This window comes from Drosophila serrata, unplaced genomic scaffold, assembly GCF_035046125.1.
Source record: "Drosophila serrata isolate PLE 108 unplaced genomic scaffold, ASM3504612v1 contig_240, whole genome shotgun sequence".
Taxonomy (NCBI): domain Eukaryota; kingdom Metazoa; phylum Arthropoda; class Insecta; order Diptera; family Drosophilidae; genus Drosophila; species Drosophila serrata.
In genome coordinates, this window is record NW_028257138.1 from 2,155,261 (window position 1) to 2,183,256 (window position 27,996).

Consider the following 27,996-nt stretch of genomic DNA (forward strand, 5'->3'; position numbering starts at 1 on the left):
TCGGTTACTCGGGTGACAAATTAGAAATGTATACACAACATTACTACACACTTTATATAAATCTTAGAAGTAGAGTGGTACAAATACATGTGGAATAGGTCGGCGAAATAAATAAACTAAACAGAACGCAAGGAGGGAAGGTGGGGGAGATTGAAGCGGCGCCGGCGGCACAATGGATACCAGATCCAGTATGGATCCTCATCGGCCTTCAGCCATTGGCGTTGGCCACCTTGGCGATGAGCTGATTGAACTTGCCGTTGCTGGTGAGCGGCTTCTTGGCCATGCGCACTTGATCCGGCGAATGCTGTAGAAAGTAAACGACGATAAATTCGAGTGTTTGGTTGGCTTCCTTGGGGTACATCATGTTGAAGGTATAGTAGTAGCAGATCAGCTGGGCTAATATGTCCGGCAGGTCGTTGTCCTTCGCGCCGAACGTGGCCATTATCTGGCCTTCGATATAAACCATAGCTTCCAGCGATTGCCTGCAGCCACCGACGCCGCCGCCATCATCCGTGGTTATGGGCGTATCTGTGGGTAAATGTAAGATTAATATATGTTCGATATTGAAGTTGCGATTTAATTTAATTGATATAGCGGAATGCGCGGAATAATAACCTTCGATAAAGGATATAATAAAATACGTTTTTATGTTTTCATCGCTACTAAAGAAGTACTCACTGACTAGAGCCACCCAGGGGGCGTTTGTGGGATTTATGTTCTGCAGCGCTTCCTTGGATAAGGGACCGTTCTCCAGATGCTTGAAGATGTAGTCGGGATCTTCATTAAAATGGTATGCAATGCCGCGCACTAAATTGGCATTCGACTCCTCCTCCAGGGAATTAATCTTCTTGTTCTTCGATCCCTTGAAGAACTTAAAGAAGCGCTCCTTCTCTCCCACCAGACGCTTCTCCAACACCCTCGGATCGATGGACATGAGCAGCTCGAAGTGTTGGTACAACACCGCCTTGTCAAATATATACGGCCAGTTCTCCTTTATGGCCGTAATGTCAGGGATCTTTTCGCTGTTATTGAAGAATGCGCGCTGCAGCGGAAAACACTCTTTCATGTACTCGATAACCGTCGATGGTTCCAAAGGTGAGCTACCACGGTAGCTAGAGATGAGCAGTTCCTTTTTCTGCTCCAGATCTCGATTGAGGGCCAACGCTTTGGCGTCGCCATTTGAGGAGGCGGCGGTGCCTCCGTATTTACGCTTTTTGCCGGAAGAGATGTGTATTTCAAACGTGCCGGAACTGGAACGCTTTTGCGGCTTGTTGAGCGCATTATTCCGGTTGATCATTTTTGAAATGAGCGACTGCGGTGTGGTGGCTATGAACTGGCCCTCACGATCCTTCTCGAGCAACGAGTCTGGATACTTTTCGGCTGCCTGCTGTGCCACCTGGCGGAAAACTCTTATAGGTATATGGACCGATCTCTCACGTAGCGCCTCTACCAAAACATTGCCTAGCGTATTCAGGCGCTTGCCCAGGCTGCCCTTGCTCCTGAGCAGCTTCATAATATCCCCAGGTACCTTGCTCCACGGTATCAAGAAGTCCTTGAACAGCGCCGAACTTTTGGCACTCGACGGTGTGACGCTAGACAGCGACAAAGTCTCATCGTTTGACACCGTCGAGTCATTGGGATTTGAGACAATACTGTTGTTGGCATAGAAGCTGGGATCTACCGAGCTGCTGGCGCGTTCCGAGCGGTTCAGAGGTGATGGTGGCGGTAGCACGATGTACTCCTCCGATTCGGCAAGGAGCATGAGCAGTATCTTCTCCTTAGCGGCGAACAAGAGCACGTCGTCCTCGCAGATCTCACAGCCGTTGCTTTCCAGAACAATTGTACTGCCAGCAAGGCCGTATTTGTGTGCTAATGAAATTAGAGTTCATTGCTTTAATTATGTATGAATAAGTTATAATTTTGACTTAATAAATATCATCTATTATACCAATAGTTTAAATTCAAATTAGTTAATTATTTAGTTGCCGGCAAGAAAGAGAAATAAATTTAAAACTTGATGGTAGACATTCTCCAAAACCACAGATAACTATTCTTCTAAATTTCTAACTTAGATTGTACTTTTCATATTATGAAAAAATAATTTTTTGAACCTTAAATTAAAAACTAGAGTTGCCCTTACCCTTCTCAATCACATCCTTTCGCGTCGGCAAGGACATAAAGGTTTTCTTGTTCTTCCGATCGGCACTGCATATGGTAATCAATACTTTTTCAGCCAGCTCGGTCCTGGGCTTGCCTGGCTCGTCCTTTCTCTGCTCATCCTCCCTCTTTTGACCCAGCAATGGCCCAGTGGAATGTGTGGATGTTGATTCTGTCAACACACAAGAATAATTAAATGTCTAATCTGGCAGTATTTGAATATTTTCTCACCGCAGCAGCTCTCTGGCTTTTTTGCTCCTCCTGTTTGTACACCATTTTCGATTGTTGTTGCCTTCGCCGGCGCTTGGCTTGCGTTTTGATTCGGATTCGGGTGGTGGCTCGGCGGCGTCTGTTGCTGTTGAGGCTGCTGTGGCTTCATCTTTATCTCGCCGGCGGCGTGGGTGGACGCGGGCGCTGCGGTGGCGACGTCCATTATTTATTTTGTATTTTTATTCGTCCAACCAAGCCTCCAAGCCTTTTTTCTCATTTAGCAGGGCTGCACAAATATTGGTGCTACTATCGACAGCATCGATACTATTTCCCTTCAATGGCAGCTGGTCTCACTTAAGTCGCGGAAACAAGCGCTCATTACAATGGCGCTGCCAGACTGTCAGACTTAACAATCGCGGCCTTTATATCGTTTTCTCCGGCTTCTGCCATTTCTCACGGTTCAAAAACTTTAAGTTTGGTGCTTAACCCTCTGGGCAGAAATTAGGTTACAAGCAGTGTTGCCAGATTAGCTTATTATAAGCTAGTTCTAGCATATTTGAAACTAGAAAAGCTTGAAAAATTTCCATCTAGCTTATAGCTTGAAATATAGCTTATTTTAAAATTCATCTAGCATATTTTAGCTTTTTATGTATTTTTGACATCCACGGAATGTTTTTTACGAAAAATATGCTTTATAGCATGAAAATATTGGAGTTTGTTCTTTTTTTCCGATGGTTATGTGCATTTTATGTGATCGTGAACTTATTTCTAATCGAAAGTGCCATCGGAGATCGATTTGTTGGCTGAAGTGTTACCACCAATAATTTTGTTGTGTTGTGAAAATAGGTAAAGCGTGTCCTCAAAATGCCGAAAGTTATATATAAACAGATTTTTCGGGATGCTTGGCTCCAAAACAACGAATTTAAGTGCCAGGAGAAGGAACCAAAGCATATTGTTGCTACTGTAAGTCGACAATATCAGCCAAAATTTTTTAAATCAGGCAGCATGCGGCATCGAAAAAGCACATTTTATCAATGAGATCAGTTGCTGAATCGCAAAAAATAAATTTTCCGGCTAAGTGTTGCAAGACTCAGGATCAGGAAGCAGCGCTTTGTTTGTTCATTGCCGAACACTCGGCGACGAACAACATGAAGGAATTGATGAAATATTAACTAATTTGTTTTAAGTGCTTACTTTAAGAACATATTTTTAAGACTTTCTTTAATAATAACATATTCATATAATATAATAATATATATTATATGTTTCGTGTTTTCTCATATTTGGGTGTAGCTTGTTTTTTCGCATTTTTTAAAAATTGTTTAGCTTATTCTAGCTTATTTTTTTTTAAATCTAGCTTATATGGGCGCTCATCACCTGGCAACACTGGTTACAAGGAACACGCCGAAGGACCCTCAGGAAAATTTTGGGGAGAGGGCATGTATAATTGTTAAGTAGTGTAACTGAATAATTTAATATTTTACGCATGGAACCAAAAAATATAGTCCTTCTTTTTCAACAGAAAGGTTTTCAAACACCGATGTCTGCGTATTACGATGTTTCCCCACTCCTGGATTCCTGATTCGATGTATCAGGTATCGATAGTACTATCGATAATTATAAGTGTAGTTCAAACTTCGATCAATTTAAAAGATCGTAGCACGGTCACTCAGCACGATCGCATTTATTTTTGTTTTTCTTGGTTTCCGTGGTTTTTTTTTCACATAAACTTGCTGCAAATCGAGACGCAAGGGCCTCAAAGCTCAGAAAATATAAGAAAATATTCGGATACGATGGTTTGATCAGTTCAACCGTCGGATCCTCCAAACAAGGAGCGGCAAATGCGTGGAGCTTCCATTAAAATTCCCCAAAGGCAACTGCTTAATGTTTTTTATAAGCGGATAATTACATTTTAGCTTTCCACGCACGCCCCGCGCACGATTCAAATGTGAGTAATTTTGCCAAAAACATATACATATAATAATAATAAAATAATATAATAATCCCCACCTCAGGAAGCCCTCGATCTTCTCCCTATGGGTGGTCCTGCACCTTCTTTCTATGAGCGAATCAGGAGCCAGTGTGACGAAGCTGGATGTGGAACTGGAAGCAATAAATGGCACGTTAAACTACCGGCTATACGCCACGAAGGGAAAGGACGACAAGCCCTGGTTCGACGGCCTGGATAGCTCGCACATCCAATGTGTGCGACGAGCGCCCTGCTATAGCACTTCTAATGCCACCAATACCTGCTTTGGCTCCAAGTTGCCCTACGATCAGAGCAGTCTCTACTTAACAGATTTTCACACCGAGAAGGAGCTAAACGAGAAGCTCAACGATTATTATGCCCTCAGGCATGTGCCCAAGTGTTGGGCGGCCATACAGGTGAGAGCGTTGATGGATAAAATTCTCTTTTCTCTACCTAGTTTGTGCGCATTTCCATAGAACCCACAATTAACCAAAAAATACCTTTCGTTTCTCGTTTTACAGCCCTTTTTGTGCGCGGTCTTCAAGCCAAAATGCGAAACAATAAACGGTCAGGAAATGGTCTACCTGCCTTCGTACGAAATGTGCCGGATTACCTTGGAACCGTGTCGCATACTGTACAACACGACGTTTTTCCCGAAATTCTTGCGTTGCAACGAGACGCTCTTTCCCACGAAATGCACGAACGGAGCACGAGGCATGAAATTTAATGTTACGGGCCAGTGTCTGAGTCCATTGGTGCCTGCGGACACTGCGGCCAGCTATTATCCCGGTATCGAGGGCTGTGGCGTTAGGTGCAAGGATCCTCTATACACAGACGACGAGCATCGGCAAATCCACAAGCTGATTGGCTGGGCGGGGAGCTTGTGCCTGCTTTCAAATCTTTTTGTTGTGGCCACGTTCTTCATTGACTGGCAAAACGCCAACAAGTATCCGGCTGTGATTGTGTTCTACATAAATCTGTGCTTTCTGATCGCGTGCATTGGGTGAGTGTTTAGATTAAAGCTTAAAATTGCACGCACTTTTTTGCTGCAGTTCTATGTAAAGGTATTTATTGAATTAATATGTATCTTAGGTGGCTGCTGCAATTCACATCGGGCTCGCGGGAGGATATAGTGTGTCGCAAGGATGGCACACTGCGTCACTCAGAGCCCACGGCCGGGGAGAATCTCTCGTGCATTGTGATCTTTGTGCTGGTGTACTACTTCCTCACGGCCGGCATGGTTTGGTTCGTCTTCCTCACTTACGCCTGGCACTGGCGGGCCATGGGTCATGTGCAGGATCGGATCGATAAAAAGGGCTCGTACTTCCATTTGGTGGCCTGGTCCTTGCCCCTGGTGCTCACCATCACCACGATGGCGTTCAGTGAGGTGGATGGCAATAGCATCGTGGGCATCTGCTTTGTGGGGTACATCAATCACCCGATGCGGGCGGGTTTGCTCCTAGGCCCGCTCTGTGGGGTGATCCTCATCGGCGGCTACTTCATTACGCGTGGCATGGTGATGCTCTTCGGACTGAAGCACTTTGCCAACGACATAAAATCGACGTCGGCCAGCAACAAAATCCACCTGATCATCATGCGAATGGGTATATGTGCGCTGCTCACCTTGGTCTTTATCCTGGTTGCCATTGCCTGCCATGTCACTGAGTTTCGGCATGCCGAGGCATGGGCCCAGAGCTTTAGGCAGTTTATAATGTGAGTTTGTCTATTTTAAAATCCTTGCTCCTTGCTTTAACCCGATCATATTCTTGTTGCAGTTGCCAAATATCTTCGGTTTTTGAAGAGAAAAGCTCGTGTCGCCTTGAGAATCGGCCCAGTGTGGGTGTTCTTCAGTTACATCTGCTGTGCCTCTTTAGCTCCGGCATAGTCATGTCCACTTGGTGTTGGACACCATCCTCCATTGAGACCTGGAAGCGGTATATTAGGAAGTACGTACAAAAAAGTGTTTTGTTTCTATTTATTTCTTATTATTTTATTCTGCAGAAAATGCGGCAAGGAGGTGATAGAAGAGGTTAAAATGCCCAAGCACAAGGTCATTGCCCAGACATGGGCTAAGCGCAAGGACTTTGAGGACAAAGGACGACTCTCCATAACGCTGTACAACACCCACACGGATCCCGTGGGCCTCAACTTTGATGTAAACGATCTGAACTCCTCGGAGACGAATGACATCTCTTCCACGTGGGCCGCCTACCTGCCGCAGTGCGTGAAACGACGCATGGCTTTGACGGGAGCAGCCGCAGCTGGTGGAGGAGGAACAGGTAATTCCTCGAGTCACGGACCGCGTAAGAATTCCCTTGATTCGGAGATCAGTGTGAGTGTGCGTCATGTTTCCGTGGAGTCGCGTCGCAACTCGGTGGACTCTCAAGTCTCGGTGAAAATCGCTGAAATGAAAACCAAAGTGGCATCCAGATCCAGGGGAAAGCATGGAGGCGGAGGCGCCAACAAGAGAAGCCATCGAAGACGGGACTACATAGCAGCGGCCACGGGGCGAAGCAGCCGTCGCCGAGAGAGCAGTACCTCGGTGGAGTCGCAGGTCATTGCCCTGAAAAAAACCACCTACCCAAATGCTAGTCACAAAGTGGGCCTCTTTGCCCATCACAGTTCCAAGAAGCAGCAGCACGGCAGCTCGATGAAACGGCGGTCAGGGAATGCGGGTCTGGATCCCTCCATTCTAAACGAGTTTCTGCAAAAGAACGGCGACTTCATCCTGCCATTTCTACAGAATCAAGATATGAGCTCCAGTTCCGAGGAAGAGAACTCGCGAGCGTCGCTCAGGATACAGGATCTCAATGTAGTTGTGAAGCAACAGGAGGAGGAAGATGAAGAGGAGGAGCGGCTCAGTGAGGATGGCGGCATCCAAATTGAAGAGTTACCAAATAACAAGCAGACGGCCTTTGGGAGTTTTCTCAAGAATATGAAGAAATCAAACGAATCCAATGGGCATTCCCGGCACTCCGCTAGGAGTCGTCAGTCCAGAAAATCCACCCGCAAGAGCCAGCCCAAGAACACAGGTTTAGAGCTTGATTTTAAGCGGGATTGTGTAAGGAATCGGACGAATGACGACTCCCTCAGCTGCTCCTCTTTGGAACTGGACGTGGCCCTGGATGTAGGCAGTCTTCTGAATAGCTCCTATTCGGGGATGTCCCTTGGGAAGCCCCAGAGTAGGAACAGCAAAACCAGCTGCGATGTGGGCATCCAAGCGAATCCGTTCGAGCTAGTGCCTACCTACGGCGATGAGGAACTGCAGCAGGCCATGCGACTTTTGAATGCGGCCAGTCGGCAAAGAAATGAAGCGGCAGCCAATGATGATGGAGTCGGCACGGAGCTGCAGTCTTTGTTGGGTCTGTCCCAGCGGCATCACAGGATAGAACCGACATTTATGAGCGAGTCTGACAAGCTAAAAATGCTGCTGCTGCCCTCGAAATAACAAGACTTTTAAAAATGCATTTACTTTAGTTTGGTAAAACTCGATTAAAAAGGTCCAGTTTCCGTTGTCAGTTTTAATGACGATTAGGTATTTTAGGGTTTAAATAGAGTAAAGCCAAGCTCAATTAAGTCAAATCGTTTCGAGATTTATAAATATCGGACTGCAGAAATGTGTGTAGCTATGCGATCCTTAAATAATTCAAAACGTACTTTTAAACTCATTTCGATTGATAAATTGGTTTAACAAATGGATTTAATAGATGCTGGAAATTGTATAATTTTCCCTTTGTTTAGATTATTTGGTAACCTTTACCTTTATCTTTACCTACTTTTTTAATCAATCTGACTTCACTTGGCTTTACATTGGTCCTAAACTCATATCCTTTACAAAAGAAACGGGACATTTTTTATTCTAATTTGATATTTTCTTTGAACTATACGCAAAAAAGTGATATTTCATCAAAAACTCCAGGAATGCACTAGAAGCGGTAGCTTAGCAAAACAAAATAATGATACCGGCTTCCAAGCATGTTTTTTATGCATCCTTACACTTAAGCCCCATCAAATTTACTCTTAATTGTTTTATTGAACAAATTAGGCGTGACTACAACGAATTACGAATGCTCATATATAGTAAGAACTACGAATGTTATTTTACAAAACTCTCCTCCCTTAACTTAGCTCATAAGGAGTTCTCTGACTTATGTCAAAGAATATGCTAAATCTAATAGATAAATAAGGACGAATCCTGCTTATATTATTTTTTTTAATTTAGCATTTTCTTTGGCGTGGACTTTCAAATAGACTCTAGATTATACATATAAACCTAATGTACAATACGAAGTACAGAGACAGTACCTCTCGAAGTGCCTTTATAAGATTACAAAATATCAATAATCTGTTGTCTGTGTAACGAATAAACCGATTTTAAATCCTCAAAATAAGTATATAAAATGGGGTTTTTAAAATGGCAATAAATCAGTATTCTGTTTGATATCTCACACCAATATAAAATTAATAAACAAGTAACGAAAAACTTCAGGAAGTCGAATATTTATACATACCCAACTCCCAATCGATCATAACTTTGCCAAAAATTCATTAATTTCAATGCATAAAGCATTTCTGTGCTGGTTTTAAAACATTTGCATACTGCAATTGACACTTGATAAAATTATTTTGTTTTTTAATATTTGAAAATTTGTAAGATGTAACCCCTTACATTTTGAAAAAATGACAAAAAATTGTTATCTTTGGGACAATGCTAGATAGATTCAGCTATTGATGCTGATCAAGAATATATATGGTTTATAGGGTCGGAAATGACTCCTTCACTGCGTTGCAAGCTTTTGACTAAAATTATAATACCCTGCAAGGGTATGGAAACATCTTTTTAGGTTATTCATCGATAGTTTAATTCCGTATATTCCTAGGTGTAAAATCTCGGTGTTCAAAGTTTGCAACATGAAGGGCTTTTTGTTTATATTATATATACACTCTAACCCTCTTTACTTTTTTGCTGATTGAGCAGTTTGAACTCTGGGCCCCAGATCACCGTGTTGGCATACTCCCCGAGCAGATAACACGCCACATTGAAGCCCACCAGCAGTGCAAGGAATAGGTACCGCAGCGGCAGGGGCAAAACCTCCAGAATCGGGTAGACCCACTCTCCACTGAAATAACGCACAATGTGCAACCAGATGATGTAGAGCAGGATGAAGGAGACGTTGCCCGCAAGCCCGGCCAGGCGGGTAGGGTAGCGGCGAAAGCAGGTAAACAGGTCCATAAGGGCCATTAGAGCCACATTGGTGTGCACTATGTGGTTCAGCCAGCTGGAAAGTAATAGAGAAAAGTTCAATTACAGAGGTCTAACTGTGAAAACCTTTGCACTTGCCTGGGGAAAATAGCATCCAGCGCCGAGGGAAAGATGAGCTCACGGTCCCACATGTAGACGACCCAGAACGACAGGCAAACATTGTGGGCCACTGGAAAGGCAAAGGCCGAGAATATGAAGTCCCGAGCGGATCTCAGCTTGGACTTTGGCTTGACGGTGACTGTGTTGTCGCCAAAAAGATCATTGAGCAGGGCCAGTGTGTGGTAAATGGCCTGCAGGATGACGTCCAGGAAGGTGAGATATTTGAATTTGCCACCCCATCGGGCCTTCAGTTCGTCCACCTCGTCCACCACCAAGTCCTTCGGCCAGTGTACCCGGAAGTGGTAGTAGTATATGCCGTAAGAGAATTGAGCTGCGGCCAGCAAATGGAGAAGGAAGCGCAGGTACTTAAAGGCCCCGCTGGTGTAGGCATCGTTGCATGTGTCCAGACGGGCGACTGTGGCCTCGGTAGCCTCCTTTTCGGCTTGGAACTCGCGCACCTGCTTCTTGCTCTTGGCCATGATTGCGGAAAAACCGGCCGGTAGAATCCCACGCTGCCACGACGCTCTTAACAAAATAAATAAAAATTGGACAGCTGATTGGGGATGTTACAAACGACATGTGGGAAACCAAAGTTATTCCAAGACAACAAAAAATATTTTTGTTTTTCTACCGTACGAATTACATATGCTAGAAAGGGAAAGAATATGTCATTTTAAACCAAAAGCAAGTTGGCAGCCCCACCCGTCAGTGGCGCCAATCTTTAAAAAGTAATGAAAGCAACGAGTCAGGAGTTTTTAATCAAAACCTGGAGTTGTATTTGTATACTAGAATTGAATTACAGGTTGTAACGCAGATATTCAAAGATGGTTTTGTTGGTGCGTGTCTGTGCCTTGATATGATAGAGTTGTTGCAATCGAGAAGGCAAATATATGTACGTACAAGTTCACTTAACGCTGAGAGCTGATCTCAATGGAACTCAATTAAAATCTACGAGCTACTATAATCTCAAGTACAATGCAAGTTGTATTACGAATAGAATCAATATCATAAGTAAAAGGTGTTCTGGATCTTTACCTTTACACACATATGTATATATTTGTTTCTTTTACGGGTCCAAAAAGTTTATTAAACTCTAAGCAAAGTACGTTTAAATCACGGAATCTTGGTCATGCAAAGATTACAAATCTTACGGTGCGTCTTCATAATTTAAGGTTGCTTTTCGACCTTTTGCCTCAGGAAATTAATTTATCTGTGAGGTAAATAATTGAAGCAAGACTTCTTTTTCTTTTATTAATCATTGTATATTGTGGCTAATCAAACGCGACTCTACATGCAACCAAAACGTAGTGGACACAGCCTAGTTAATTTTGCGCTTGGCCAACTTCACCTCCTTGGCCCAGACGGTGTTGTTAAGGAACTCGCCCAGCAGATACAGCGACAACGTGAACCCGACGACGACCACAAAGAAGAGAATACGCTGCGGCAGCTGCAGAACCTCCAGCACCGGATACACCCAAACGCCTGAATAGTGCTTCACAACGTGAATCCACACCAGATAGGCGCCCATGAAGGTGGCCAGTCCGGCGAGACCCTGACTACGCTTTGGATACGAGCGGTACGAGGTGAAAATTTCCAAGACGATGAAGACGACGATGTTGGTATGTAGGACATGGTTCAGCCAGCTGAAAGAAACATAGTTTTATTACTTTATAGGTCAGTCGTAGAAGAGATAAGTATTCTAACGCGAGCAGTCATCACAAAAATATATATTAATCCTGCTTGAAATTTTAGTAACATTTTACTAGTGTCGTCGCTTCCTCTTTTATTTACATTGCTTCAGCCCTAAGCTGGGGAATAGAAGATTTTGCATCTAATATTTTGTTTTAAAATTGGTATTTGCAGCACGTATTTGGAAGCATTGCTACAAAAGCGGTAATGAGTTCTTTAAATAAAGACCTCAGTCAAACTATGTATGAAAATATAAGCAAATACATATATAGTAACTGAACAGCAATTAAACCAAATGAATAGTCAGTCCTAGGGTCGTACATCGTCCTTGACCCAAAACATTTTTTAGTTGACATACTATGTACATAAATAAATGAAATAGGATATAGCATCGCTTATAAACAAAAGCGGACAAGTTAAGATAAACAGAAATGATTGCAATATAAAGAAATGTATCCCTTTCCTATTAGGCTCGCCAGGTTGACAGGATATGACACACGAGCTGCCCGTCAGATATCTCACCTCGGGAAGACGGGGTCCAGCACCTTGGGGAAGACCAGCTCTCGATCAATGGCATACAGGGTCCAGAAGGTCACGCCCACATTTATGGCCACTGGGAAGGCCAGAGTGGCCATTAGCCAGTCCTTGAACCTGCGCACCGCTGGCGGCTTTTTGGGGGTCAGCTCGTTGGTTCCCACAAAATCATTGACCAGCGATACGGTGTAGTACAGTGCCTGAATTATCTGTAAGTGAATAGATGAACAATAGACGTGTGTCAGATAATATGGCGTAATCTAAAGGGTTGCTTAAGTGGAGTGGAAGGAAAATTTGCACAGCAAGAAATAATATTAGTTATAAATCTCTTACATTATTTGAAAAATTCAGAGCTTTCAACACAAGTTAGAAAAATATGTATATAAAAAAAATGCAAAGCACGACCTACAAATTTAAAACTCAATTTGTAAATAAAAATAATATTTAATAACTTCAAACATTTTTTAATTTCTGCAGCATTTTAAAAATTTTGTTAATAATTCAAAACAAAAACAATGTATTGAAAATACCATACTCTAAACTTGTAAACAAACAAATGTAACTTATTGAAGACATATTTTCCCGCCGTGTAGCTTTGATATGCGTGCTAAACCAGTTAAACCGTTTGGTGACCGTGGAAAAAAATGTAACCGCTGGCGAACTTTAAACCCCACCAACCCCCGTTGTAAGCTATTGATTACCGCATCCAGGAACGTTAGATATTTGAATTTGCCCCCCCAGGGATGATGGATCCTCATCTCCGGGTCGCTGGTGGGAAACTCGACGTAGTTGTAGTCGTAATATATGCCGTAGCTGAACTGCACGGCCGCGGTTAGGTGCAGCAGCGTCCTCAGGGCGCCGAAGACGCCCTGGTACACGGAGTTCCCTCTTCCAGATGCCATTTTCCCAGCTGCAGCTGCTGCTCTCGATTGATTTTTCACGACGCGCGGCAGCAGAAACACAACAAATAAACCGGTCGGTCGTTCGTCGCTGAAAATACTGTGCTGCCAACTTGCCCGTCGCCACCCTCAGAGGGCCCAGTGCGACCCTGCCGTGGGACTGAGAGAATCCCAATTGCCGCTTAAAGGTAGTATTGTCGTAAACTGCGGTAGTGGACGCTGGTCACACTGTACTTAGCGTCTTTAATTAAACCGGCAGATCATTTCGTTTATGGTTTTAAAAACTACTGGATTTGCTATATTTGCTGTGGGATCCGGCTTGCGTTGTGGCCTATGCATATCTATCTAGGCTGGCAACATGAAAACCGACTTATTGGCCCAAACAACAGATGATACATGTGCATTTACGGACTCAACTTCGGAGCATTCTTTGGTATGTATGTACATACATACATACATATATACATATGTGATTTGTTTTCTTTCGCAGCCCTTTGTATTAATTTTAACTTAAGGCTTGATTTGCACCGCCAGACGAGTCTCCCCGCGTGTGCTATAGCAAGAGTATAAAGCCGTTTGGTGGCCGATGGCTTCTTGCTTTCTTGAATAATAAGAAATATTCTATTTTAGCTTCGCCTGATGACGAAAATATGCAGAAAGCGCGGGAAAATATTACAAGCCGAGGCGTTATAAGCCGTGAAGCTACATACATACATATGTGAAGCAGGTTGATAAGCTGAGAGCTATGATTGCTGAACTTGAACAGAACGCTGAGATATATGAGCCTAAGTCCAAAGAAGAGGCGTTATTACTGGTCGTTTTTGAAAAATTTGTAATGGTGAGGAAATATTTTGAAAACTAAAAACCAATGTTAAGACAATGCAATATTTATTTTAATACATTTTCAGTTGACTGACTGGGAAATATAAAAAATCGACAGATTTATTGGATTACATATCGGACATGTATTGGAAAAAGTGGGAGTCGGAAACCGGGGCTAAAATAATGTTGGTAAGGCCACCTAATAATATACGTCAACCTAATTATGTCGAATATTAGTTAAGTTGTATCCCGGTTAGTAATCCCTTTCACTCAGATGAATTATCGACTTTCTTATCTATACATAATATGCACATTTATGGGCTTACCGCACAGAGGAAGGTTAAGAACTTGAATTTGCCGGCAAATGGTACAGTGTTGGGCATATCGAGGGTATGGAATATGTAAACGCCATAGTTGAATTGGAGGACGGCCGTTAGGTGGAGCAGCAATTGCACTGCCTTGTTGAAGCCCGGCGATGTGGAGCCCTTGCTCTTTGATTTCGTCTTGGGCTTGGCCATGTTATACCTCCTAGTGTCAGATATGTACTGATTATGGTATAGGCAGGCAGAGTCCAGTCACTAGCAATAATCTTACGTGTAGAACGGTCGCTATATGTTTGCTCACAGTGTGTACTAACTAACAGGTATTCCTTGCATTGAGGGTGTTATTTTCTTGTTATTGGATTTTACTGCGCTTATGGCAGAATGTTAACTCAAATACACTTTTATTGCATATTTTTACTCATATATGAGAAGTGCTTTAACATCAAGGGCCCACTTTATGTACTTGGCCTGCGCTTTGAAACTGATAAGGTATGCGCTTATCAGTCGTACTCTCAATCGCCGTGGTACAAAGTATTGCCACTCGAGAATGAATCGACAAAAGCTAACGGGAAAAAAGAAAATAAATCTGAATCTGTTCGCATAATCCGCAACGGAACTTGTCCCGCCTCCTCTACCTCCGCCTCCGCCCCCATTGAAGCGCAGTGTAAGCTATGAATAGCTGCGGATATACACCAGCGGCATATTTATGAGCCGGGACAATAATGGTTCGACGTATGTTCGCAGCTAATGGCAACTATCGATTCCCCACCCGATTCCGCCCATACCAATGCCGCATGTAAAGGTCAAGGACAAAAGACGACGTCATCAAAGGTCCCTAACTAACTGTATTATCAGGTATAATAATATCGAGGTGCTTTCTTTTACCTTTTGTTGCTTGTATCGGTTGACAGTCGTGTATTTTCCAAAGATTATCTAATATTGACGTAATATTTAATTCATCGATTAAGTCTTTGACAATGCAGTAGAATTAACTGGTATACATGTTCCCTACAGAAGTTTGCTTCTCTCTAAGAAATTTACTATTTAAAGAAAAATAGAAAGAACCTCTCGGTCTCCATTTCACGCTTTAGCTGCAATGTACAAGCCAAGCAGCGACAAAGCTTATCATTTCCATTCACTGTTTATTCTATGGTCTCTACTTCGCCATCGCTATCAACGCCCCCGGAATCTAGATTAATTTCTGTGAGCTCTTGGTCATCCTCTACCACAGAAGGGGCGCCTAGGTCACCAGTTTCCATTCGAGGAGCACCCACAATATCCACTGACTGCTCCTCTACGTCCCTGGCAGCTTGCTCCATGGCTGCTGCCTGCTCAAACATGGGATTATCAAAGGCCCGTTCCCGCACTTCTCCGCTTTCCGGGTCATAGGCCATAATACCCAAGCGATCAACTCCAGATGAACCTCCATCATGGGAGCCGTCGCCACCAGCACCACCCGGTACAGTGTTCTCAAAGCGATTAAACAGCAGATTCCTGCGCAATCGAACGCCCAAGTGTCGCCACCTCCAGCGCCTCGTGTCGTGGATCCAGTGGGGTATGCGATTTAGGTAGGGATTCTCCGGCATATAGTGGGCCAAGATGATAACCGAGACCAGGCCCACTAGAGCCATGCAGAGGAGAATCAGGAGAATAGACGAAACGCTCACGTTCGGATTGTAGGGACGACCGGAAACCTTCAAGGTGGTGCCGACCATGTTCCTTGCCTTCATCAGAAGCTCTAGGAACTCCAGACTGCGCTCACTGTAACCATGACGATCCGTGACCACGGCCTGCAGGTGGTTGCCAAACTGCCGAGAGCCCACGAACTCCACATGGAGATGGATCTGATCCTTCAAATCCTGCTTCGAGATGAGCTCGTTTATCTGGGCCGTGACCTGTTTCTTATCCCGTACGGAGCACTGACTGGTGGGCGTCGAAATGATGGCGCCGCAAATTAGGCAACAGGAGCCCAGGGGACGCACTGGAGACAGGCAGTGCGGGACCTCACACTGTTCCTGCACATTGTGGCAAACGGACTCCAGCAGACGGTCGAAATCCTTGTGGCAGCCGCAAAGTTCTCCTCTATAGTACTCGACCTGGACGCCACGGGCATTGTGGAAGAGGTATTGACCCAAATCCCTGGTCAGCAGTTGCTCCAAATAGAGTTTCGATACCGATGAGCCAGCCAGTATGAGCTGCCCCACCCTCAGGTACTCCACATTCTCCAGATCAAAGGCCAGCGGGCCGTGGCCCTTGATTATGACTTGCTCGTTGTCACAGGGAATCCTCTCGAGCTCTGGCACAGAGGTAGATAATTCGTTGTCCCTATCGGTCCTCCAGGTGCCGGGATCAAACCATTTGCTCGACTTGGGTTCCTTTAGGAGAGCTACCTTCAAATGTTCAGTTTCGCATTGGGAATTCGCCGTTGAACCGAATGTTATAGTCGATTCTTCGGCCAGAAGAATTGCCCCGTTTCGGGGGAAAACTAAACCTTCAATGGAAAGTTCCTCTGGTAAAGGTAGCAGGGCTGGATAGTTTGATGGGAAAGCCACCAGATCCCGGCTACACGGCATGTAGCCATCTATCCAGGCAGAGGGATCCTTGAAGTCCAATCCGCCAGAGTACCACTTAGTGGCCACAGTCACTTCCAATGCGATAATAAGAAGCCCCTGAATGGGCAGCAACCACAGCATGATGACGATGTGAACAGAATGAACTTCAAACTAGATTTGTAATTTGTCAGGGCATGTTCCTCATGTCTCATATTTGGGGGCGTTAGGCCATCATCTGTGTGGAATGTGCCAGACTGAATTTCAGATAAAAATCCATATACCAGACCATAAACAGGCAACAGACCAAGGGACAGGCAAATGAACACCGTAGAAAATATATATGTACAAATTCAGATATAAATTCAAGCTTAAAAGTATGGCTCACCTAATTATATTTTCAGTTTCAGTCTTTGCAAAAGAAAGGAAAACTCTTATCTAATTTGCTAGTAAACGTAATTCCTAAGCTAATGATGCTGTGGCTATGGAATAATTCGAGTAACTTATATTACCTATGTTTATAATAGTTTTTACTCAGAATTCCTAAAAGTCAGCATTGCGCACTCCATAAATTTTTGTTTTAAAAATATCGCACTTATAAATGTTGGAAAACAAGCAACAAACACGTGTACCTATGAGGAATCTATGTACTATATACAGGTTCACAGTTTTCCTATAGATACAGCCTACTAAATTCGTATTTCGTCTGGAACACAGACAGAATTTCCTTTTTTTTTATCGCTACAACAATGCAATTGTTTGTCGGAAAATAGTTGAAGTTTATTTTTATATTTTGATTGTGCTGATATAAACAATTTTCCCGCCCATCCGATGCTTGACGGAAGCCATTGGAATGCCCAAAAAAAAGAAAAGAAGAGAAAAAGCCCACAAAAACAATTGAAAACCGGATGGTAATGGCACCGAAAAATATTCGTGGGACTACATGAAAGCCCACCGAAAAAATGGGCGAGTGCAGATCTTCTGTTGATTAAAGCACTTTATGCTCACCAGATCAAAGTACATTAATCAAGGCCACGCAAGGTCGTGAAACAACAAACTAAAATCTTTTGCACGTTAATGGAAACTTTGAAGTACAAAAATTATGTTCAAAACGTGTGGAAAAGCGATTTTGACAATTTTTGCCTTCTTTATTGGGTAATTTTCCGCAACTATAAATAACCAAAAATAAAACCCAAAAATGAAGTGCATTTTAACAAAAAGGAGAGCTATATGTATTGAAATATATATTGATGATTTTATTTCCCTTGTGGGTATATTAAATATAATGGCATTCTATTTATTAAGCCTATAAACCCCAAAGAACAAAATGAGAATATAGTAATAAATATAAAAGTATTTCTTCCTTTGTGGGTCACAGCTCGTTTAAATTATAGGATTGTTTAATGGTTTCAATTCTATTTATAGGAAGTAATGCTTAATGTTAAATTCTTTGTCTCTCAGTAGGTCACGTAGTTAAAATATATGAACGTATATAATTTATTATACTTCACTCTTTAATAGCTCTTACGGTACATTTTTTCTGCACAGACAAGAAGTTTTCCGGTTTATTTACCCATTGAAAAATGGAAATTCCCCGTTCCCATGATGACAACCACTTTAAGATATTTGCTTGTGTTTTCCTTGGCTTTCAATTGTTGCCAAGTAGCTGAGAGAAAAAGGCTAATCGATCGATTGATCGATCGATTTCCTAAACTTTAACGATATGTAAATAAGTGTTGACGCCGGCCAACTGCCTCGTATGGCATATTTTCATTGGCGCCCCAAAGATAATCTGGCATTCGTCAGTTTCATAAATTTTTGGCAACAAAAGAATGAAAAAAAAGCGCAAACATCTGAGCAAATAAAGATGGAAAACCGCAAGATGCTGGAAAAAGTGCATACAGGAGGCATTGTGGCAAGATATCGGCAAGATACTCGCGTAACTCAGAGTTGTTGACCCAGCGCTGTGCAATGGAAAAAAGCATGGATAAAGCATGGGCATCCCAACGAGCAGAGAAACAAATAAACAAACATATGGCAGGCATAAATGCGAAGAATAATCAATTTCTTTCGCTCAATTTCGGTCAGTCGACACTTGAAATAACCAAAAGCGGCGGCGGCCGCATTTCCGTCGTGGTTTTTAATTCTCCATAATTCACGGCATATATATCTCTTGGCAGAATCATAAATTACTTGTAGATTCGTACTCACCAGCGACCAGTAGGAGAGCAACTTGATTTTCTGGGGCAGCGACTCCGGTACAAGGCGACGGTTCAGGCTGGTCTTTAGCTTATAGCTGCGCTGGATCTCAAAGGAGCTGTAGTACAATCCATAGGCGAACTGGCCCAGGGCGCACAGGTGTATGATTGTCACGAAGACACGCGACTTGTATAGCTCCACTTTGGTCATCTTGAGGATTTCCTTCCTAGCAACAAAAAGTAGTCCTGCACGAACACAAAGGCCAATGGAAGGGAAAATTGAAAGGTGCACAAGGAAAATAGTATTACAAATTTCCTAATGCATTACTCTTAACAAAACCTACATAACATATATGAATGAATTTCTAGACTTTAGTACAATTTGGAATTTTCTTAATGCAATTTAAGGCTTATGGATTACAATTAACTTGAAATCTAAGTGTTTTCTCATTAATGAGCATTGTTTTATATATTTTCTCTTTGTGCAGTACAGTAGTTCTCCTCATAAGTACACAACAAAGAATGACGCTTCGCCAAGGTGTTTCTTGCCTCTTGAGCCACGAAGACACCTCGACAAAGCGCGCACAAAATTTAAATCAATATTTGCGTCACCGACATAAATATTTAAGTCCCCCCCCCCCAAAAAAAAAAAAAAAATTAAACTACGGCTGGAATTCTAGAAAATCCGGCGGACCATGCACCCCATGGTTATATGCTATATGCCAGTGTTTATAATTGGGTTATGTTCATAATTTGACGGTTTCTTATAGGCCATATAATGGCAGCATTTGTTGATTATTTCACATTTGTTTCACTCTCTAAACAAATCACCAGCACACGCACACTATATGTATGTATATTTCCTGATTTCTAGACTTATTTGGAGCCTATTGCCCGATATCTTCTGCCTTGACCGACGCTCCTCGCGCGCGTGCCACAACTGAGCGTATGGAAAACTGGAGTCGCACTGGATGCGTTGCCCATACGCCGTGTTGCCTCCTGAGCTCTTTTCCAATTGTACTTGTGCTGTTGCTTCTGCTTGTGCTTCGGTTTCTGCGGTGTCGCTTTCGGTTGTTCTTGTTCTCTGTTGTATCGCTCCTGGTGCGTGCTGCGCATGTCCGGATTCGGGTTTCGCGGTTCCGGGAGTGCGTTTAATGGATGGTCCAATCACCTGAATGAATCACACACACATTGCAGCCCATTGAGATGCTTTTGGTGTGTGTTTTTTCCGAGTGAATAAACAGATTAGCACCTTGCAGTCATCAGGAGATAACTTTGCGGAGCTGATAAGCATCTTGGTTTATTTTGAAGGAGTACTGCGTCAAAGCAAAAGATAACCAAATAAGTAAAGTATTCAAATATAGATAGCAAGCTTATGTACTATTGGTTAGTAGTTTCTCTTTAGAATTTATATGGCCTATAAGGCTTAATAGAATGATTACAAATTCCCCCATAAACTGGTAATTTGTAAAAATGAACGTTTAAATAAAATAAAACACAAAATCTTAATAAATATAGGTCGTTAATATATTTATGATTTATGATTAAATAAATTTATTCTTTTTTTAGGGGCAGGGCCATAGCAGCGTATCGTTATTTCTTATGACGTCCACTTAACAAGCTAAAATTAACTTACTTATCAAGAATCGGCCTGTTTAAATCAAATGAATCTTTATCTTATTAAAATACCATTCAAACTTTCTTTTATTTCCCGCCTCAAGATTACTGAATGCCCCGAAACTTTGGCTAAATGTGACACCCGGGCACTGGTCACACTCGCCCAAGAAGTATTCCTGGTGTTTTCTTTCAAATTCAAAGTAAAGTCATGTCGTAACCTGAAGCTGTACAGCACACAGACGTCTCTGGTAGCTCTAAATTCTCAGTCCAGGCAGTCCGGCTGAAAACTCCAGCTTCGGGTCAAACGCCAGCCATGTCGGCGGCCTCGAAGATTACTTTGGGCATGGCCGTGACCGTATCCACGGCGATCATAGGTTATGTGCACTATAAACAATCCGCGGACCGGTAAGTAGTAACACCTCTCGTTGTGTGGGGAAAGTAATAATTTGGGGATCTTTTCTTCGTAGCCTGAAGCTACACGACGGGGTCTTAAGAGACGTGGAGCAGCAACAGCGGCGAAAGCACGAGAACACCTATGCTCTGCAGCAGCAAATAGACATTACCAAGCAACTGAAGGCCCAAGAGACGTCGACCCCAGACAAAAACCTCGTCAGCGAACCCGCCCCATGCAAGTGCAAATGCTGCACCGAATCGCTTGGTCGCCCCACCTCTCTGGCTGGCTGTTCCAAACAGCCTCAGCAGAAGCAACATCAGCAGGCAAGAGCTGTGGAGTCCGGAGGTGAAGAAGAAGCGACATCGGGCGCTCCCACCCGGAAAGACGAAATTTAATCAGTAATAGTACAGCCAAGGCGTGTTAATAATTAACAAAAAAAAAGCGATAAACTGCAGTTGAATATAAGCATTTTGTTTTTAAAATGTTTAATGTTGTTAAACTATTTTATTTTATATGCCAAAAGAATGAGAAGGTATTGTATGTGAAACAAGTCCCTGACGAAAGCTGAATGAAGCATTACTTTAGCCTAAGTGTTCAAATTATAGCTCTCTAAGGAGCAGACACCAAAATATAAACAACAATGTTTTTATTTTTACACTCTGATGGGGTGAACTCTCTGTATTGCAATCGTCTGTTATTAAAATTTATTTTTGGGAAAAGTGAAGTTTAAAAATACAATAACTAAGCCAAAAAGGCAGTAAATTTAATTCGGAAAGCTTTCCAATGCTAGTTTTTACTAGGTTAAAAATTCTGCAGACTCAATTGAAAAATTTTTAAAATCAAAAATTTTTTAAATTTTTTACAATTTTAACGATGTAACCCCTATAAAATATTTAAAATTTGGACAAAAAAATATTTTGGCGGACACAGCTAGATTGATTCAGATTTTGATCCTGATCAGGAATATATATGATTTATAGGGAAAGCTGTCCCGAGCTAGTTTTTACCACGTTAACAAATTTGCATACTCAGAGTAAGTATTTTGTAGATGGAAATAACTGAAATTATAATCCCATTCTTTGAGTAGGTATTTTTTACATTTTTATACAAATTTTTCCTAAAAATCAAATTGAAAAAAACTCATAACTAAGCCAAAAACGCCTTAATTTCAATTCGGAAAGTTTTCCTATGCTAGTTTTTAGTAGGTTAATAAATCTGCATACTCAATTTAAAATGTTAGAAAATTGAATTTTTTGACAATTATAATTATCGTTTTTTGCAAAAATGGAAAAACTGGTAAAAATTTCGATTTCCTCCAAACATTCCTAGATCGACTCAGCTGTTGATGCTTATCAAGAATAATACGATTTATAGGGTCGGAAATGATTCGTTCACTGCGTTTTAAGCTTCTGACTGAAATTAGAATTCCCTTAAATTTAAATATTTAATTAAAACTTTATATTTTTCGGGAAAAGTGAAATTCACTGTGTTTTAAGCTTGTGACTGAAATTATATCAGGCAAGAGTACCAAAAGAAATACAAGATGGCATATTCTTTCAAATGATCCTCTGTGAAAATCACAAAAACCCAAGTATAAGCTGCTTAGTCACGATTTTACTGTTTACATTTAGTATTTATTACTCAATTTTATTATTTACGAATGTATAATTAATCTGTATCTGTATAATTACAATTCTAATGGGCGCTCGGTAAACGTTATTTCGCGGGGGGTTTGTACATGGGTGGCGGTGGAACACACACACACACCCCATCATCATAATCTTGCCTACTCCTAGTCGTCGGTTATGCTCTCCACTCTCCATCCAACTTGATAAAACAAAGGTATTGTAAAAAAACCGTCGAGAATAAACTACAATATACTTGACGACGTCACTTGTCCGTTTCTCTCTCTTATAATTTCCACCGAATTGGAAAAACTGTATTTGGAGATTTAATAACGTCCACCACCGCCGCCACCACCTCCGCCACCGCCTTTGCGACGGTCACGATCATTGCCACGATCTCGTTCGTTGTTCAAGTAGTTGCCACCGCCGACGCCATCGCCTCGGCCGCCGCCCCGATCCCGCCTGCCCCTGGAGCCAGATCGGCTGCGAGAGCCGCGTCGGCGGCTGCCGGGCGAGCGGGAGCGTGAGCGGGCACGACGACGGCGGGAGTAGAGATACCTGCGAAGTTCCCGCGAAATTGGCTTCAAGTGCATGAAATTGCAGAAGCCGGACCGAGTGCATTCCCCCATCTCGTACTGACGACAGCAGGCCTCGCGGAAATCGGTGACCGGTGAAAGTTCCGAGTAGACGGGACGACCGCCGAACCAGCGGTTGTTTAAATCATTCGCAGCCTTCTCCGCATCAGCCTCGTTTCGGAACTTGATGTACACGTTGCCCACGAGGTGGTCTCCCAGATTGTCGCAAACGTTCATCTCCTCGATCTCGCCGTACTTGTCCTCGCACTCAACGAAAACGTCCTCGAAGAAGTTGTCGTAGTGCTCCTGCATCTCCTCGTCGGAGACATTGGCCACGAGATGCGAGCCATCGGCTGACTTGGCCGAGTTCTGCGGATTCACGTACAGATTTTGGAGTAGAACCGTCTGCGAAAAAGTGGGTTTGTTGTGGATGCGTGAGCAGCGATCGCCGTGTCGGCATGCGCCAATCTTGAAGTAGAACGAGCAGTTGACTCTGCGGAAAAAGGTCAGTTAATAACCCCGAGATGAATGGGATGAACGGAGTGCACGGTTAGCGCCATGCGACTTACTTGTCCTTTTCTGTGCCAAAAATGGATGCCAAGTACTCGGCCATGCTGGTGACGGCTCTATTGTACGGATGCTACAGCCGAAATGTAAATCCTAGTTGCGCGTTTGCCTCTCCAACGCGTACGTACTAGAATCGCCCGCTAACTCTGTGTATTTTTCGCCAAGCTGTAATTTATTTTCGGTTTTGCCGTAAAAAGCAGCGTCTGGTCTGGTTTTATTTTGTAGAGCGTTGCCAGCACAAAAAGGGGTTGGTTGCCATAAAGCGGCTATCGATACATAGGTGGTTAGTCACACTTCCGTGCGATAGTCACGCACGAGAAATGAGAACATTTTCAGTATTCCTCATATATTTAGTTTTTCATTTATAGGATTCCCTATTTGACTGGAAGGACTGAAAATATAGGCAGATGAATATAGTTATATTTATAATATATATATATATTTTCAGTCATTCAGCGACTTAGAGGTCGTTGAAAATATCGACCAAACGAAAAAATGCCTACAGGATATATATCTACGTTTTGGAAAGATAAATTAAATAAGTTGTAGTTTTAAATAATTTAAGATTATATAGAATACAAAAGTGGAAAACATCTTTGTGTAGTTCCAAATCCGGCTAAATGAAACAGTCAATACATCGCCGATATCTTCATTTATTTTATTTATTATTTTTTTCCTAAAACAGTCACAAATAAAATACAATCTTCAAAACAAAAAGTAAATTAACATTGCTATGGAACGCTATTTTTTTTTCAAAAGATACAATTAATTTAAAAAAACTTTAATGATTAGTTAAAAGACGCGCTCTGGGGGTGTTATTGAGTGTTCGCCTCTGGTCACACTGTTTTGAAAATAAAAAAGAAATAGAATATAATAGGTCGAGCTGAAATCGAGCAAGTATAAAACGAATTAAGGAACTGTAAACATAAGTGTAATTGAAAAACCAGTGATTTATCATCGCTCGGAGATAAAGTGCTTATCATCATGTTTTCCTAGAGCATTTTACCATAATCAGCTGTCGTCGTCCGAATTTCCCCACAGTTTTTGCACGCCTTTCTGTTGTTGCAGTTGCGGCAAAAGGGAAATCGCAAAAGAACGCACGAGGAAGAAGGGAAAAAGAGAAGAAAAACTCAAAACAAAGCCCGTTGTGCGTTTGTTTTCTTTTAGGAGTAGCAAGTAAGGGATAAACATACATATTTACGTCATTCAACTGATAAAGTCATTTAATAAAATAACAAATTACAATCAATGGCAAAGCAAGAAGAGGAAATGTATTTATCCAATGTGTTTATTATCGGATGGCCTTTGTTAAAGTACAAAAAATATATGTATTATTGCTTTGCTATCGTCATTAAACATTTATAAAGTTTATACTTGTGTTAGCTATCAAAAACTACCTAATTATAGACAACAAAAATATACATTTAATGAATTCAATTTAATTAACCTTTTAATTTTAATTAACTTAGTTTAAATTATGGTAAAGGATCTTTATTAATTTGATTTGATTATTTAATTACAACATTAAAACCGCATGTTTAGTCATTAAATATTTGTTTATATAATGCTAATGAAATACTTAATAATTTAAAATTTTTAACTCACGCAGAATGCAGAGCTGCTGGCATGATGGGGACGAGGACGCTATGGCGGCGCCTCCTATCAGCGCGACCACAGAAAATGCCAACAATTTAGGATCACGACGTACCTTTGGCGATATAACCACCAATCGGCTGTGGACGTTCCGCGTGCTGATGAACCAGGATATGGCTCCCAACGAACGGTTAGCCGTTGTGGGCAACTGCGAGGCCCTGGGCAATTGGCAGCATTCGGGAGCCACCCTGCTTTCCAAGCACAACAACGAGGAACAGGACGAGAATGAGAGCAATCTGTGGACAGGAGAGGTCTATGTTCCCCGCCACTGCGATACTGAATATCGCTACTTTGTCTGTGCCGTGGACCCGAGTAGTTACGAGCAACCGCTGCTGGTCCGTCGCTGGGAAACTCAATTACAGGTCTAGAGCAATTGAGTTTTTCATTTTTCCTCCCTTGAAATACCCGATGGAGAGTTCCGTTCCGGTAGCCTCTTATTTAAACCACATGAAATCCGAAAAATACACTAAAACAACTAAAATTCTCTTTTCCCTGCAGCCCAGGATCATCAGGGAGCTCGATGAGCAGCCTGCGACGGAACATTCGGATATATTTGGCTCATTTCGTGGACAGGAGAAGGTGGACAGAGGCTGGCTGACCCAGGAGACGCTGGTTCAGCTCAAGTTCTTCTACGCCCCATTCACGTTTAAGCAGCGGATGAAGCGCCGGCATGTCCAAGTGAAGGTAACACCCATGAATCTAAGTATACCGAGCGCCGAGCGCAGCGAGTCCTTTGCACCTGTTTCCCCGCTGGAGGATTCCCTGTCCAATGACACGCATGACACCAAGGAGAATGGTGGCGATTCCGCGACGGCGTTTGCCTTTAGCGAGGTGGTGGCCTTGAGTGCAGATGACTGCGAGATCCGGGGACAGGAGCAGTTCGGCATTGGATGCGGGCCCAACGATTTGGTTATTTTCCACATGACCGTGGCGGATTTGGAGAACACTGCCTTCCTGATCGATCTGTACACATACAGCTCGCGGGTGGCCAGGGAGGACGGAGTGCCGAATCACTTGGGCTATCACTATGTCCTGCCCAATCTGTTCAAGCGTTCCGAGGGCCATCTGGAGCTACCCATCACCTGTGCCAAGGGTCATCGTCCGCTGGGAATGATGCGGCTGGGCTACCTCATTGTCAAGCCATTCTCCCAGTGCGCACTCATGGATATGAGCGTCAGCTATGCCCGCTACTGGAATAATAAATGGACGGGCCTGGATGTGGGACATCGGGGCTCCGGTACCAGTTTCAAGGCCAAGGATGCTGTGATTCGCGAGAATACAATTACCTCGCTAAGATATGCCGCCGATCACGGTGCCGATATGGTAGAGTTCGATGTTCAACTGAGTAAGGATCTGGTTCCAGTAGTCTATCATGATTTCATGATCTACGTGTCCTTAAAGTCCAAGTGCAGCATGCAAGAGCATGACTTCCTGGCATTACCCATGCGAGAGCTGTCCTTGGAGCAGTTAAAAAAGCTCAAGGTGTACCATACGGCCGAGGGTCTGTCGAGGGAGACGCGGTCTTTTCACAACGACGATCTGCTGGAACACCAGCCCTTTCCACAGCTGGCCGATGTCCTCGACGCCTTGGATGTCCACGTGGGCTTCAATATTGAGATCAAGTGGTCACAGCGCCTCCAGGACGGTAAAATGGAGGAGGAGTTCGAGCATGTGGTTGACCGAAATCTCTATATTGACTGCATTTTGGACGTTGTCCTGCGGAAGGCTGGCAATCGACGCATAGTTTTGAGTTGTTTTGATCCCGACATCTGTACGATGCTTAGGTACAAGCAAAATAGATATCCTGTCATGTTCTTGACACTCGGCAGGACGACGAGATATGAGCAGTATTTGGACCCCAGGGGCAACTCGATGGAGCTGGCCGTTTGGCACGCGGTGGCAATGGAGCTGCTGGGAATTGTGGCTCACACGGAGGACTTGCTGCGTGACCCCAGCCAGGTAACACCCAACATGATGATACTGATGATGAAGAACTCGTGAACCATTCAGCCACGCTGGGACGCTTTTAGGTGAATCTGGCCAAGGAGCGGGGCCTGGTGCTATTTTGCTGGGGCGATGACAACAACTCCAAAGACACCATCAAGCTGCTAAAGGAGCTCGGTCTTCATGCCATTATCTATGACAAAATGGATGTGCTGACCACCAAGGAGGTCAAGGTGAGTGTGTCACTGCGATAAGCATTGACTTCTTAATTAAGCCGATCCTCTCTACTCACTCCCCTCTCTTTCCGTTTTAGCAAAGCGTTTTCCACTTGCAGGCCAAGGACAGTCAGAAGGAGCTGCTTAAACTGCAGGCCCTGGAAATGGGTCACGTCTGGCACACTTCTCCCGATGGCGCCGAGGAGCAGAAAGCCTAGAAAGCTGCCTGATAGCTCCATATTGATGCGAACTTCGCTAGGACCAAAATCTCATCTAGCCTACACATCTGCTGTTTATTTCCTCACACATTTTCCTTTAGCCAATTGCATTTGCTTTATTTTTTATAATTTTAAATCTTACAAAAAAAAAAGAAAAGAAAACAGAACGGAAAACACTCACATGTCAATATAATAAGAGCTTGTCTGCTTCGAGCGCATATGCATTTCTGTTGCCAAAAACTTTTTTTAAATACACGTCAGCAAACCCTTTTTATGTAATTTTGTTGTTGTTTTTTAGGCGTATATTTTTAAGTAGCCAAGGAAAAGAATGCTAATTAAAACCTACGGGAGCGGGGTTTTCTTTCCCTTAAGATTTTGGTGAATTGTAATTTGGGAGATCTGGAGATTGGGGACAAAAAGTATCAAAAGGTATACATATGTATGTATATGTATCCCTTGCAGAGCATATTAGTGTT

The 27,996-nt window shown here is 43.0% G+C and overlaps 7 protein-coding genes and 1 long non-coding RNA gene across 16 annotated transcripts; 4 read left to right on the forward strand and 4 right to left on the reverse strand.

Moving 5' to 3' along the window:
• Positions 1 to 4: 4 nt before the first annotated feature.
• Positions 5 to 2,782, reverse strand: LOC110178166 (uncharacterized). Its single transcript, XM_020945200.2, has 4 exons — positions 2,389 to 2,782; positions 2,141 to 2,329; positions 679 to 1,869; positions 5 to 528 (listed from the first exon to the last, which is right to left on the reverse strand). Exons 1-4 carry the CDS (start codon positions 2,588 to 2,590, stop codon positions 209 to 211), a joined length of 1,902 nt encoding a protein of 633 aa, XP_020800859.2. The 5' UTR covers positions 2,591 to 2,782; the 3' UTR covers positions 5 to 208.
• On the forward strand, positions 405 to 662 carry LOC147643973 (uncharacterized). The gene is made up of 2 exons (XR_015271123.1): positions 405 to 540; positions 595 to 662. It is a non-coding gene; the product is annotated as an uncharacterized LOC147643973 (long non-coding RNA).
• Positions 2,783 to 3,992: 1,210 nt separating the features above from the next.
• smo (smoothened, frizzled class receptor) lies at positions 3,993 to 8,728 on the forward strand. Its single transcript, XM_020945209.2, has 6 exons — positions 3,993 to 4,315; positions 4,383 to 4,752; positions 4,858 to 5,339; positions 5,429 to 6,049; positions 6,112 to 6,282; positions 6,338 to 8,728. Coding segments are annotated over exons 1-6 (3,093 nt in total). The 5' UTR covers positions 3,993 to 4,313; the 3' UTR covers positions 7,785 to 8,728.
• A 160-nt stretch (positions 8,729 to 8,888) lies between these two features.
• LOC110178159 (androgen-induced gene 1 protein) lies at positions 8,889 to 11,095 on the reverse strand. The gene is made up of 2 exons (XM_020945192.2): positions 9,678 to 11,095; positions 8,889 to 9,615 (listed from the first exon to the last, which is right to left on the reverse strand). Exons 1-2 carry the CDS (start codon positions 10,175 to 10,177, stop codon positions 9,282 to 9,284), a joined length of 834 nt encoding a protein of 277 aa, XP_020800851.2. The 5' UTR covers positions 10,178 to 11,095; the 3' UTR covers positions 8,889 to 9,281.
• Positions 10,451 to 19,798, reverse strand: LOC110178095 (protein amnionless). 7 transcript variants are annotated; one of them, XM_020945102.2, is made up of 4 exons: positions 19,556 to 19,798; positions 18,726 to 18,958; positions 11,910 to 12,130; positions 10,451 to 11,341 (listed from the first exon to the last, which is right to left on the reverse strand). In XM_020945102.2, exons 2-4 carry the CDS (start codon positions 18,921 to 18,923, stop codon positions 11,017 to 11,019), a joined length of 744 nt encoding a protein of 247 aa, XP_020800761.1. In that variant the 5' UTR covers positions 18,924 to 18,958; positions 19,556 to 19,798; the 3' UTR covers positions 10,451 to 11,016. The 7 variants fall into 7 exon arrangements, 6 of the variants coding, with proteins under 6 accessions (XP_020800761.1, XP_086686598.1, XP_020800763.1 ...); XM_086830472.1 differs by having other exon boundaries at positions 18,726 to 18,939; positions 19,556 to 19,681; XM_020945104.2 differs by lacking the exons at positions 18,726 to 18,958; positions 19,556 to 19,798 and adding an exon at positions 13,969 to 15,899.
• LOC110178096 (protein PET117 homolog, mitochondrial) lies at positions 13,011 to 21,358 on the forward strand. Of its 2 annotated transcripts, none has more exons than XM_086830476.1 (5): positions 13,011 to 13,253; positions 13,311 to 13,658; positions 13,729 to 13,831; positions 20,434 to 20,734; positions 20,797 to 21,358. In XM_086830476.1, the coding sequence occupies exons 4-5, from the start codon at positions 20,643 to 20,645 to the stop codon at positions 21,116 to 21,118; spliced, it is 414 nt and encodes a 137-aa protein (XP_086686602.1). In that variant the 5' UTR covers positions 13,011 to 13,253; positions 13,311 to 13,658; positions 13,729 to 13,831; positions 20,434 to 20,642; the 3' UTR covers positions 21,119 to 21,358. The 2 variants fall into 2 exon arrangements, with proteins under 2 accessions (XP_086686602.1, XP_086686601.1); XM_086830475.1 differs by having other exon boundaries at positions 13,451 to 13,658.
• Positions 21,359 to 22,335: 977 nt separating this feature from the next.
• Positions 22,336 to 23,772, reverse strand: U2af38 (U2 small nuclear riboprotein auxiliary factor 38). The gene is made up of 2 exons (XM_020945168.2): positions 23,493 to 23,772; positions 22,336 to 23,416 (listed from the first exon to the last, which is right to left on the reverse strand). The coding sequence occupies exons 1-2, from the start codon at positions 23,534 to 23,536 to the stop codon at positions 22,675 to 22,677; spliced, it is 786 nt and encodes a 261-aa protein (XP_020800827.1). The 5' UTR covers positions 23,537 to 23,772; the 3' UTR covers positions 22,336 to 22,674.
• Positions 23,773 to 24,296: 524 nt separating this feature from the next.
• Positions 24,297 to 27,799, forward strand: LOC110178121 (glycerophosphocholine phosphodiesterase GPCPD1). Of its 2 annotated transcripts, none has more exons than XM_020945140.2 (5): positions 24,297 to 24,666; positions 25,100 to 25,505; positions 25,642 to 27,102; positions 27,174 to 27,320; positions 27,401 to 27,799. In XM_020945140.2, exons 2-5 carry the CDS (start codon positions 25,101 to 25,103, stop codon positions 27,518 to 27,520), a joined length of 2,133 nt encoding a protein of 710 aa, XP_020800799.2. In that variant the 5' UTR covers positions 24,297 to 24,666; position 25,100; the 3' UTR covers positions 27,521 to 27,799. The 2 variants fall into 2 exon arrangements, with proteins under 2 accessions (XP_020800799.2, XP_020800800.2); XM_020945141.2 differs by having other exon boundaries at positions 24,329 to 24,666; positions 25,100 to 25,569.
• Positions 27,800 to 27,996: the final 197 nt, after the last annotated feature.

What these genes read in the sequence shown, in the direction of transcription:
- U2af38 (XM_020945168.2), bottom strand. Translation starts at nt 23,536, where the DNA reads ATGGCCGAGTACTTGGCATCCATTTTTGGCACAGAAAAGGACAA. An exon ending in TTTGGCACAGAAAAGGACAA is followed by an intron (nt 23,417 to 23,492) that starts GTAAGTCGCATG and finishes CTTTTTCCGCAG; the next exon opens with AGTCAACTGCTCGTTCTACT.
- LOC110178095 (XM_086830473.1), bottom strand. An exon ending in TGCTCTCCTACTGGTCGCTG is followed by an intron (nt 16,689 to 18,725) that starts GTGAGTACGAAT and finishes TTACAAATCTAG; the next exon opens with TTTGAAGTTCATTCTGTTCA.
- LOC110178121 (XM_020945140.2), top strand. Translation starts at nt 25,101, where the DNA reads ATGCAGAGCTGCTGGCATGATGGGGACGAGGACGCTATGGCGGCGCCT. An exon ending in GCTGGGAAACTCAATTACAG is followed by an intron (nt 25,506 to 25,641) that starts GTCTAGAGCAAT and finishes TTTTCCCTGCAG; the next exon opens with CCCAGGATCATCAGGGAGCT. An exon ending in TGACCACCAAGGAGGTCAAG is followed by an intron (nt 27,321 to 27,400) that starts GTGAGTGTGTCA and finishes TTTCCGTTTTAG; the next exon opens with CAAAGCGTTTTCCACTTGCA.
- LOC110178096 (XM_086830476.1), top strand. Translation starts at nt 20,643, where the DNA reads ATGTCGGCGGCCTCGAAGATTACTTTGGGCATGGCCGTGACCGTATCC. An exon ending in TATAAACAATCCGCGGACCG is followed by an intron (nt 20,735 to 20,796) that starts GTAAGTAGTAAC and finishes TTTTCTTCGTAG; the next exon opens with CCTGAAGCTACACGACGGGG.
- LOC110178159 (XM_020945192.2), bottom strand. Translation starts at nt 10,177, where the DNA reads ATGGCCAAGAGCAAGAAGCAGGTGCGCGAGTTCCAAGCCGAAAAGGAG. An exon ending in CTGGATGCTATTTTCCCCAG is followed by an intron (nt 9,616 to 9,677) that starts GCAAGTGCAAAG and finishes ATTACTTTCCAG; the next exon opens with CTGGCTGAACCACATAGTGC.
- smo (XM_020945209.2), top strand. An exon ending in AGTGTTGGGCGGCCATACAG is followed by an intron (nt 4,753 to 4,857) that starts GTGAGAGCGTTG and finishes CTCGTTTTACAG; the next exon opens with CCCTTTTTGTGCGCGGTCTT. An exon ending in TTTCTGATCGCGTGCATTGG is followed by an intron (nt 5,340 to 5,428) that starts GTGAGTGTTTAG and finishes TATGTATCTTAG; the next exon opens with GTGGCTGCTGCAATTCACAT.
- LOC110178166 (XM_020945200.2), bottom strand. Translation starts at nt 2,590, where the DNA reads ATGGACGTCGCCACCGCAGCGCCCGCGTCCACCCACGCCGCCGGCGAG. An exon ending in AAAGCCAGAGAGCTGCTGCG is followed by an intron (nt 2,330 to 2,388) that starts GTGAGAAAATAT and finishes GTGTGTTGACAG; the next exon opens with AATCAACATCCACACATTCC. An exon ending in AAAGGATGTGATTGAGAAGG is followed by an intron (nt 1,870 to 2,140) that starts GTAAGGGCAACT and finishes TAATTTCATTAG; the next exon opens with CACACAAATACGGCCTTGCT.